This window comes from Leuresthes tenuis, unplaced genomic scaffold, assembly GCF_036924035.1.
Source record: "Leuresthes tenuis unplaced genomic scaffold, fLeuTen1.0.hap1 SCAF_23, whole genome shotgun sequence".
NCBI lineage: Eukaryota > Metazoa > Chordata > Actinopteri > Atheriniformes > Atherinopsidae > Leuresthes > Leuresthes tenuis.
This window is the reverse complement of record NW_027325377.1, coordinates 22,183,175-22,194,696: the sequence shown is the minus strand read 5'-3', so window position 1 is coordinate 22,194,696 and position 11,522 is coordinate 22,183,175. Positions and strand designations below refer to the sequence as shown.

General features: G+C 40.6%; 1 protein-coding gene across 2 annotated transcripts; it reads right to left on the bottom strand.

Moving 5' to 3' along the window:
* Positions 1-696: 696 nt before the first annotated feature.
* On the bottom strand, positions 697-8,443 carry pus7l (pseudouridine synthase 7 like). 2 transcript variants are annotated; one of them, XM_072377544.1, is made up of 10 exons: positions 8,348-8,443; positions 7,100-7,913; positions 5,482-5,641; positions 5,138-5,357; positions 4,454-4,552; positions 3,615-3,696; positions 3,280-3,445; positions 2,913-3,039; positions 1,371-1,424; positions 697-1,277 (listed from the first exon to the last, which is right to left on the bottom strand). In XM_072377544.1, exons 1-10 carry the CDS (start codon positions 8,438-8,440, stop codon positions 936-938), a joined length of 2,157 nt encoding a protein of 718 aa, XP_072233645.1. In that variant the 5' UTR covers positions 8,441-8,443; the 3' UTR covers positions 697-935. The 2 variants fall into 2 exon arrangements, with proteins under 2 accessions (XP_072233645.1, XP_072233646.1); XM_072377545.1 differs by having other exon boundaries at positions 8,074-8,434.
* Between the last annotated feature and the right edge of the window lie 3,079 nt (positions 8,444-11,522).

Genomic DNA, 11,522 nt, shown 5'->3' with positions numbered 1-11,522 from the left:
CACAAGTTACAAATTGGAAATTTGTATTTATGGACAGCAAAACACGTGTGCAAATCAAGGCACATTTGTAGATCACCTTCTGTGTATTTGCAGTTATTTTTTAGACAAATTTAAGCCCATAACTCTCGAGTTTCTCATGGAAAGTACAAGGAAATATTTCCCTTTCATTCTTATTTATTTAATGCTCTACTTTCACAATTTTTACTTCAGACAATCATAAAAAAACACTTAAAATGAAGATGGTGTTGTTGAGGTTTTACCACATGAAAGTCAGTGTCTTTTTCCAAACAGCTCAGTTTGCATCTCATGTGCTCACAGGACACTGAGCAAGTTTTCTTTTCTGTGTGGAGTTTGCACTGTCGTGTATTAGCTTTATCATCAGGTTCACAAGGGTGGCACCGACACAGATCTTGAATATATTCACGAGGAAAACGGGAATTCTGCGGAAAGGAAAATGGCACCTTCAAATTCATCAATGTTCCAAAACATACATGTGAAAAATATCAAGTTTAAAATGGACAAATCAAAACTTTACAGGGGATGAATAACTTTGTTTATAAATTCTGTTTATAACACTGTTCCCATAAGCCAAATAATCAAGTTACATATTACAGAGTGAACTGGTATTAAGTGTGATTATCAGTAAAAACAATTCAAAACTTCAAACAGAAAATAATTTAAAAAGGAAGTCAATGGTTGTGGTTACTCTAATTCTTTTATTAGCGGCACAAAAGTCATACTGTTTACACACTGTTGCGCTTAAATTTGCTCACATTAGGCAGTGGCTCCTTTTCACTATAAGCTTTATCAACTGCACTTTCTAATTTTTCTTTGTCATCACACTCTTCTGCGTACAACAACAACTAACCAATATTATTATGCATCACAATCGCCGACAATGAAAGTAGAAAACAAAAACATAATCATCTTCAGCCTCAAGGCTCACACTTCATGATCTCTCTGAGGCATATGGTCGCGTAACAGGATGAGTCCAGGTCAAAGTTTAAGGTGAGTGTGATCGAGTCAGAGTCTGAGCTCTGCTTCTTTTCTCGTGCGCCCACTCCTCCTCCCTCGCTGCAGGCTGCTTTCTTCAGCTGGTAACTGAGGTTATGTGGGACTGCCAGCAGGGGGCGGTAACAGCCAGGAAGGTTCAGTTTGAGGCTGCCAACTCTGAAGCGACAGTCAGCCAGTCCGTCTCTGGTCAGTCTATCCTGGTACCAAGTCCCCATGGCATTTTCTGGATATTTGACAGTGTTTCCTGGCATTGGTAGTACCACCTGACAGAATAATGAAGTTGTAACTATAGTGCTAAAAAGCACAATTCATTGCATTTAGCAGAGACATCAAAGATCATTTAGAAAACCACATACTTGTTCTAGTGTATAGACTCCTGCTTGCTCCTCTTGATCTGTCACCACATGGATCTTGAAAGGCAAAAAGCAAAGAAAAAAAAGTCACAGCAGCGAGGAGCTGTTTTCAAAATGAATGAGATAAGCATGAGGCCTACAAGCAAATAGATGTTTAACCTAAACTCACACAGATATTTGCAAGAAAACAATCCAGAATTTCCTGATATGAAAAGGCCTTTAGCCTCACTGAGGCAAAGACATGAACACTCGAGAGGGTTTTCTGAATAAGTCCTTTCATTTTAAATCTCAAATAGATTGAGATTCTCAAAGAGAAACTTTTGGAAGCCAGCTCTTCTCCAGAGAAACATTGCTGGAGCTGATTCTTACCCTTTGCCCAGCATTGAAGGCTGTGTGGATGTGATCAGCATTACCCAGTATGGAAGTAGTTCAGATTTACTCGAGGGTTCTTGGCAGATACTGCTTCCTACACGTGCTTCAGAGATATCTGCACTCGTAACCCCTGATCACTTCTATCAGTATAAAGTCATGGATTTTGGCATGTGTGATGCACCCACCACTTTTCAGCATTTCTGTCTGGGATGTCCAACTGTAATGCCAACTTGGATGACTTTATTGTCTGCACTTGCAATGACATCACTCATTTTAAACCTAGCCATTTATGACTTTGGAAGGCTACCGTCACCTACTGGGGTAGATAATTCAGGGGCAAGTGCGCCCAACTGAGGCAAAAGTTGCTGCCAGCACTGGCCAGTTATTATAGAAATCTTTGTCACAACCTTCCCACTGTTGTTCATCCTCTTTACTAAGCCTATTTAGTCCCAAAGTTGATTTCTTGTGAAATGTGACTAGACCATTGAAGCTTGAAGTCGATGCCAGTTTGGTGAGAGCTGAAGCTGTACTGATAATCACTGAAGCTGTGATTTGGTGTGAGCAGCTTGCCATTCGGCCCTGTTTGCCTCTGTATTATTGTTGTTTGGTGAGGCCATAGTGTGAATCTTTTTGTGCTGCTTCTTCTTCAGAGGCTGTAAGCCTCAGGGGCAATATTTGTTTCTAGTGCAACCGCAGTAGTATATTTCTGTTTATGAAGCTTCTCTTTGTACGGGCATTTAGAGCAAAGCTTTCTAAAACACTCTCATTACACTTAGTTTTTTATCTTTTCTTAGACTCACTAGTACCATGAGTGTTAACTATTGCACTTATGTAAAATGTAGATTTTGTGTTTGTAAACGTAATATTTTGGTCACTAAACAATAAATTTCAGACTTAAATAAAGACTTCACTTATGCCTACACCATCTGGTTTAACGTTAGCTTCCTCTTTCCCTGGCTGAGCTGGTACCTGGATTAAATCCAATGATTATTTAAGTCATTCTTTGACTGCTTTAAGTATCTTCTACAGAATTTTCCATCCATCTCAATCCAATTCAAGGTCGTGGTAGGTTCTACAGAACCCTATAATTGCCCTATTATTATTTATGTTTGTTTTATTACTGAAGATTAAAAAAGAAGCAAATATCTCTGTGCATTTTCTAGCTTTTCTTACCTGAAGGGAGTTGGTTTCTACTGAGTCCTCCATTTTATTTTGCCCTGTCTGCGTCCACACCAGGTCCCCTTGTCTGACACCATGGCCCAGTGTAGCCAGCCTGTGTGCCGCAGCGTCATTCCACACCCTGAAAACCCACAGGTCAACGGAATTATTACAATTGAGGATTTAAGCGTTGGGAACCGATCTAAAATGGCTGTGACCCGTTATATTTTAGCCATTCGTGCATTGAACTGAATATCAATTTAACCAAATTGTTTCGAGCATTCATTGTGAATTCTGGAAACACATTCGAAACAGCAAATATTGTGGAATTATTAAAAAAAAATAGAGTATTGATTTTCTATTTTTTCCTATAGCAGCTGACCTGCTACAGTAAGCGTGAGGATAGAAAACTCTCATGCTGTGGGGCAGGCTGAGCCAGGCCTGGACACATCCATCCGGACCGGTACCGTAGCGGTTCAGGGCCCGAAGCATGAGCCGCTCCCTGGGCTTGGACAGAGGCATCAACACCAAAGACTCTTTAGCGTTATCTGATGTCAAAGAGAAAATACAGTTTTTTTTTTTTATGTTATTCACTTTTTTCTAAAACAGCAGAACTTGGATTGTCAAACCTTTGGTACAGTGGTTATACTGTTCTTTCCACTGAAACACCGGATGCATTTTAGCAGATTCTTTAAAAGACAAAACCAAAGCGATCACCTGTTTGGACGAAGTGTCTCTTGGCTTGGCTGTGAGGATCATCTCCTTCTTCTGGGGTGAAGAAGAGGCGCACGGCACTCACCTGACACACACAGCAGTAAACATCAGCACAATAACTAACATTTGCCCAGAGCCTTTGGCTTTATATAATCAATAAATAAAAGAGCTTTGGTCAGACTTTTGACAAGAAGCTTTTTTTCAAGAGTTTTTGGATGACTTGTGTTTACTTCAGCTTGGTTAGATTATTGTAGTTCCTTGTATGTGGGTATAGATCAGTCATCTCGTCATTATCTGCCGCTCATCTTTTAACAGGAAAATGAAAATGTGATCATGTAACGCCAGTGTGGCCTCTCTCCACTGGTTTCCTGTTCATTTTGATTATAGGATTAATTTTTAGAATATCATAGCAGGGTTTTAAGGCTCTTAAGTGTCTGTTTTGACCCCATCAAGAGGAACTTTTAGATGTTCCAAAATCCAAATGCAAAAATACAGGCGGTCATGTCTTTGCAGCGGTCGCTCCTAATCTGTGGATACATTAAGAACTCCTCAGACCTTTAAAACTTTAAGACCTTCTTTCATTGGCATTCCGTACATGTAGAGCAAGACACTTTGGATTTCTCAAGTGTATCCTAACTGGAAGGTGATTATCATTATTTTATTGATCTCACTCACTGTATGTTTTCCTGTGTTTTTATGGAATATTAAGTCATTGCTCTTCGTTTGTTCAGCTGTTACTGTACAGCACTCTGTTTCAACGTGTGGTGTTTTAAACCAGGAGAACGTGACTGTTTTAGTGGGAGCTGCCAGCCGCAGCCCACCCTCACCTGACAGTCTCTTACCATATCATCTTTCAGCAGAGCTAGTCCTACTCGATCAGACTGAACGCTTTGTCCGCTGCCAAACCTCTGTGGTCCATAGTAGTTGACAAAACCTCTTGTCTAATTAGAGAAAACAATCAAGATGAATGTGGCACTGTGATCAGTTTGAAGCAGAAGAGCAAGAGGAACAATAGGCTACTGTGCTATTGAAGTAGAAAGACTATAGTTTCTCTTATTGTCAACAAACTCCATAAAACATCAGTCTCTGCACCAAACCTTTCGCTCACCTGCAGTCACTGCAGTTTTTAAGTTACATCACTCATTTTATGGGACTATTTCATGGAGAATTAATGCTTATCTGATGCTGTGGAGCATATTTAAAGCAGCAACGTGGCTTATTGCTGTGATTTTAAGCTGTTTTTGGATAGCGACGGCTCGTTATGGCTCATTACAATTCATTCCTTGTTCATGAATAGTTTTACAATTACAAGTCAGGCAACTAGAGTTTGTTTTTATCATTTAAATCCACTTACAATATCTTCAGTGTAAAACACCTAAAATCAAAATGATAATATGCTGTCTGTCACGTGCACATGTACATGCAGACAGGACTCACAAGTAGAAAACGCATGGAGGTACATGTGTAAAACATTTTACTAAGCGGATTTCTTTCAGAAAAGGAAAAGAAAAACAGTGGAAGTGTACCTTGACGTTCCCCACTGCTTCTTTTACGAGTGCTGCCAGGTGAGGGTGCACATCTGCGCCCGAGGAGTGTGTGTCAGTGGCCCTGTGCGGTCGGAGGTTGCGGACCACCAGGTCAAAGTGATTCCCCTGCAGTCGTCCCAGTCTGAGAGGCTCGCTGACAGAGCGGACCTGGGACAGACGCATTCCTCTCTTCTCAAACTCTGCCGTCTTCTCTTTCAAACTGATGATGAATGCATAAAACAATAAACAAGTCACATCTCAAAAGTACTTTAATATTTTGTGTTTTTTGTTTCTCCGGTTTGCCATCCGAACCAACTGAATCCATGGCAGAAACACAGCACTACCGTTGTGGTGAGACCTTCTTGACCACCATGGACTGGTATGTGATTGCTCTCTTATCCTTGATCCCAGCATAGGTGAAATCTGATGGCAGGACCCCGAGAGCGGCTGCCATGTAGCTGATGGCCTCCAGAGTCTCCAGGTTCTCCTTACAAAGCGTGAATGCTGAGAGGTGCACACACAAAACAAGGCTGTGAAAGAGTATTTCAGTGTCACAAAGCTCACTTTTAACCTGGTTAGATCACATGGGTAAATTAGGCTGAAGTCAGAGGAGTTCAGTTCAGAATCAGACTGAAACATTTAAGTGTTGTCAAACAGAAAAATGGGAGTTCACGTCTGACAGTGTAAGAAACTTTCACGCACATAATTGACCTTTAACTTTAATAGCCCAAATGGCAGAAAGAGCAATGATTTAGCGGTTTAAAAGTCTACCTGTGGACCACATTTAATCAACAAATTACAACGTTGACCCAATGACATACTTTTAGTCCTGAATCAATAACATATCAGACCTTCCGTAGCTTTTATGAATATAACTCAGCACTGACATAACGACTTGCAATGTAGATTCTCAGCTGAAGGAATACATTTTATATCCAAACCTGCTCACCCACCAAAGAAGCTGCACAGCATGTAGTCTGTACTTCGTGTTAACATGGGAACCAAGCATTCAGTTGGTGAATCAGAATGGATTTTATGTTTTTAGATCATGTCCCAATTTACCAACAGATCCAGCCTTGGCTCACTGCTGCTAATAAACATAAATATTATGTAAAAGACCTGTTTTATGTGAGTGCTCACAGAGCCCATCTCAATTAATCTGGAAAGATGGTCTAACATTAAGGATGCCCTTCATAACGCTAAAACTGCTAATGTTCATAATTGATAAAAGAGAATAAGAACAATCCCAGCTTTCCTTTCAGCACTGTAGCCAGACTGATGAAGAGCTGAGCTCTACTGAGCCATGTACTCCTCTAACTCTCAGCAGTGATGATTTCATGAGCTTAACCATTAAATTCTTTCTATCAGAGAGAGGATCGAGAGAGATTGTCATTAACTTGTGTCTCTCTTTCTCAGCAGGTATCCCTGGTCTGGTGTTTTGGTGTTTGTTGCCCTCTCATTCTTGTCCTCTCAACCTCCAGCTGTTCGAGGTGGATGGCCACGCTTTCTAAGTCTGGTTCTGCCAGAGGTTTCTTTATTTCCAGTCACCTCGTTTATGCTCAGGATGGGAGACTGGATCAAAGTGAAGTTTCTCCGCAATCGGTTGGTTTCCTTATCGAGGCAACCTTTTTTGTTAATTGGCTCTGTGTGAACTGGACTAATCTGGAGTCTATTATGATTGTATTACAACAAATTGGACTGTAATTGGCTTGATTTGCATTGTATCTTTGAAGTGCCCTGAGATGACATTTGTGTGATCTGGCACTCAGTAAATAAAGCTAAAAGCGTTTTTTCTTTTGTCAATCCAGTTAACACAAAGACTCTGGATCGTCTGCCATGACTGAAAACCAAACTTGAACTGATACATTGAAGTCTGGAATCCACCCCCCTCTATTTCCAGATATTTTATGTCTCAATTCAGAAAAAAATGTGCATGTGAAAAGTTATAATCCTACAATTTACCAGTATAAATATCTTCGTCCCTGCGTTCCTCTGCAGTCCTTTTCTTTGGCCTTCCGTGCTCTCTAAGCCTAACTGAGATGGATGTCCTCCCCTGGTCGATGAAGCTTTTAGTCTCCACCAGTTTCCCAAACCTTCGGTTCAGGAAGTGGTGGACTGCCGTCCTGTGCTCTTTATTATCATCAGGTCCAAATGTGTAAGATGAGCCACGCACTTTGGCATCTATAAACCTGAAGAAGTCCTCTGCTTCATCCTCTTTCACCAAACGGGAGAGCTCTCTGTAGTCTGGGTCTTCCCTCACCCTGATCTCAGGCTGGATGGTGACAGTCATGAGGAAGGGGAAGCGATGTCTGACAGCCCGGTGGACATTGGCTCTCTGGTGTTTATCTGTAAAGGATCCCAGAGAAAGCTCCAGCTCAGCTGGCTTTTTGTCTCTGAGAGTCAACACAAACTGCTCAAGTTCTTCACTGACCGACTGGCCCAAAATAACATCTAAATCAAAACTCCCGAAAGTGGGCAGGGGGATATCTACCCCCCACTCTGACGAAACACCAGTGTCCTGTGACACTGAACAATGACTACTCTCCTTTAGCTCAGCACTGGTTGTGTTTTCATCAGAGGAGGCACAGCCTGGTGTCTGAGTGGCTGCTGCTGTTTTAACATTCTGTCCATTAATGTCGATCTCAGTCACCACAAAATCTTCAATCACGTTTTTTATGCTTCCATAAAAGCCTTCGTGGTTTGATATGAAGTATGCCGGGACGTTCACAGCCGCACTCTCCTGCCTCATCGTCACTTTATTCAAATATTCTCGTTCCTGAAAAAAGGGAAAAAAAATTACAGCGTTAGCAAGCTTGCAAACTAAAGTAATGTGTAGGGGATTCAATTAAATGTTGGGTAAGCCTGATGTAACTGTAAATATAGTTTTATACTGTTCATAAGTTCATATGCGACTTAAAAAATGCTAATATACAAACCGGGACGGTATTTTGAGTCCGCCAGAGTTGTGGCACAGCTTTGAAAAAAGCACCCGGATTCTTTGAAAGATGTTACGTACTTTTTTCTCTCGAAAGAATTTTATGTTTATGCGAAATTTTCCCGTCTATTTAAATCGCTATCTTTAATGCTCTCAAAGACCTAGTTCCACATCGGTGACAGAGAGCAAGGCCTGCTACAGTAAAGAAAACAACGCACATTGCTGTGCATAAATTTAAATATAAATCTATAATGATTTTATCACAATAACTTAACTGTTTGTTTACGCAACGAACTGGCAAGAGGCACGAAAACGAGACGTTTGTAAACACATACACGCTGAAACAATGCAAGCTTTTTCCGCGTCATGTGACCATCAGGTGACTTTTCTTAAAGAGACAGTAGGATTGTAACTGTCGTTAACGTTTTCTTGTAATAAAGCTGTGTTGAATATTTTTAGGTAGCAAATAACCAAACCAAGCTACAAATCAGTTCACATACTTAAGAGGGACAAACTGATAAATAAATAAACACAGAAATAGAAAATAAATATTTCAAAAGTTACTTAAGGGTAAGGACATGTAGTACAATCCATTCCAAGCATCTGAAGTCGTACGTTTTAATCCTTGATTAAAGCTAACATAAAAAAATAACCTTACAAATATAACATAAAAAATATGTGAACCTATAAATTGCCTGCATATTAAAAGCTGAAAACCACTTGGACATCCACTTCCTCTCCTACATTTGAATCCTATTTATGCGAGTAGTGCACCAAAAACTGATCCACAATCACTGGCATTTTCTTTGAACAGCCTTTTTTCCTCAAAAGTGCAGAGAAAAAAGGGGGAAAGGGGTAAAATGTATGGAACTATATGGAACCTAACCCTAACCCTAACATCTTCCACTGGAATATGTTATTACTAACAACTTTAGTACTCTAAACTTCTTTGCTGCTGTCTAAAAAGGCAAGGCAGCATTTATGAGAAACTACATTCAGAATCTTAACGGAGATGAAAAAGAACAAGAGCACATTCTGCAGAAGGAAAGAATCTCCTGATGGTTGAAATCAAGGTTTTATCTCACAGCCATAGATCCAGATTTGTTGTATTACCTACAAATCACAATATTCACATTTTATTTGATTCTAATCTACAACACTGCTGCTTTCAGCAACACTGGCACCAGAAAGTGTATCCATGTGGGGAAGGACTTGCATCTGGACAGATCTTTAAAATGAAAAGCAGAAGATACTGCTTTTTGGATTATGGGTTATGCTTGTGCTAGCCTTTACCAAATTAAATCTTGAAATTTAATTCTTAAGTATCAATGACTGTTGAAGAATCCCTGAGTGTGGAACGAATGCAAATGATCCCCACAGGAAACAAAAAAAATCAATGGGAGATGGTGATATAACAACATCCCTTATTTTCTGTTGAACTATAAATAAAATGGATTAATTTAACATATACACATTTTGAGACCCCATAAACATGCAAAAAAATAAAAAACATAAAACAGGATTGTGTCAATGAACAAGTTTGTACTGCACTGATAACATTTGTAAGTAGATAAAAGGGCAAACAATACAGAATACTTCTGTGTCTTAATGTCAAACAGAGTGTGCCTAAGATCTTGTGGAGCATTTGGCAGCACTAAGGAAGCTTTTTGTACAGGATGTGTCTATATCCATCTATTCAGAGGCTCTCTCTCAATGTGGTTGAGATGGAAGACATGGAATATCTGCTAAATCATTATTATTTGAATACTGAATCCTTGTATCTGTTAGTTTGCAGTTGGAATGACACTGGGCAGCCTGGGGACGCTTGTAATTGAAATATCTAAACCGGCTATGCGTCCAATGGTATAATCAATTTTACTTTCAATCCTGTTTGACTGTTACGTTTTCTGTGTGCATTTGGAAAGCACAAAAGAGGCATGAAAACATATGCAAAATTAAAGGTGTCTGATTTTCATATTATAGATGGAACAAGTTGTGGGGAGTCAATACCTCAGCCTGAATTCATCAGCTACTGAGAAGATCACAGAAGAACTCAATGCAGTACAAAAAAAGGCATGTAACCTTTTGTGGATTTGTGAGTATATATTCAAGTTTACATTTAAGCTTGTTTTTTTAATTGAACGCAGTCTCAAAGACAAGCAGGTCCAAGCACTTTGGAAAGAGGTAAACCAAGGCTTAAATGAGGACACATGCAACACACGACACTTTAGAAAATCAGACTTTTGTGAGAAAGCATGACTTGTGGAGTATTAAATGTAAAAGGCATGCTCTCCTTAATTCCTTCCTCGTGTCCAACTATCATCTAAATCTTGCCCTCCCATAAGTTGGCAGAGGCGAGCTGCACTTAGGTGCACTACGAAGCAGATGCTCCATGGTCTGGAGTTTGCCACACACACGAGTTGGACGAGTCATGACCAGAAATAAGACTCTCTACATCCTTTGGGCTGTCTTGCTGCCCAGGCTGTTCCACTGTTTATGCCCATTGCTGATCCTGACATTGGCCAGGTTAGACACTACAAATTTCTGTCTTCCAATGGATTGAGCGCAGGTGGGTTTATAGATAGACAGGTGGGTTTAGTACACTAAATCTGAGAGGTCTTTTTCCAGGGTTAACTTAGCTTCTAGGAAGTCATGCTGTTGTGTTGCCAAGTCTAGGTCGTCCACATAGATGAACCTGCTGCATCTGTCTATTAGGGGCTGGTCGTTGGTGTTGAAGAGAAGTGCCAGGACCCTGGCCAGTGGCAGCCGACTAGTCTGGTGGAACCATCTGCTTTTCTTGTTGTTGATGTTGACATAGAAGATCTGGTTGCTCAGGAGGCATCTGATTACACTGCATAGTTTAGTGTCGCCTGTCATGTTGTCTAGTTTCTGTTGGCTTCTTTTGACATCCGTCTTTGATGTCTTGGTTAAGGTTCACCTTCCGTGTCTAAAGCCAGCCTGGCCATTGATTATCTGGATATTTATCTGAGAATAAACGTGTTAAGAGCAGTATTTCAAACAGCTTGCATAGCAGGAAGATGGGCCAGTAGTTTTTTGGGATATTGAGATCTTTCCCTGGTTTTAGCAGAGCAATGGTAATGGTTTTCATCCAAAAGCTGGGATACTTTGGGTCTGGAGACATGTGTTAAACATATTTAGGAGCCATAGTTTGATGACTGGGCCTAGATGGATTATCATCTCAATCATTAGCCCAGCATGGGGGATACGGACATGCGCAGCCTTGTTCACAGCCTGGACAAACTTGGCATAGTAGTCAGGTTAGGGTTCCACGCCCAGGAGCGCATTTTCCATTCTCTCTCTATAACAGTCCCCTTTGGCCTTCTTGAGGTATAAATGGCGTCGAGAGGTAGTTTCAGATTTCATCATGACAGGTTTGACAGTGACTGAGATTGGGCATTGTTGGGACTTTGGGAGCAGTTTCAGCACCGC

Bases quoted from the DNA above. Each gene is read 5' to 3' on its own strand.
- pus7l (XM_072377544.1), bottom strand. From the start codon at position 8,440: ATGACGCGGAAAAAGCTTGCATTGTTTCAGCGTGTATGTGTTTACAAA. The intron at 5,358-5,481 runs GTAGTGCTGTGT...ATTCATCATCAG, and splicing joins AAGAAGGTCTCACCACAACG to TTTGAAAGAGAAGACGGCAG. The intron at 3,446-3,614 runs GTGATCGCTTTG...CTTTGACATCAG, and splicing joins GAGACACTTCGTCCAAACAG to ATAACGCTAAAGAGTCTTTG.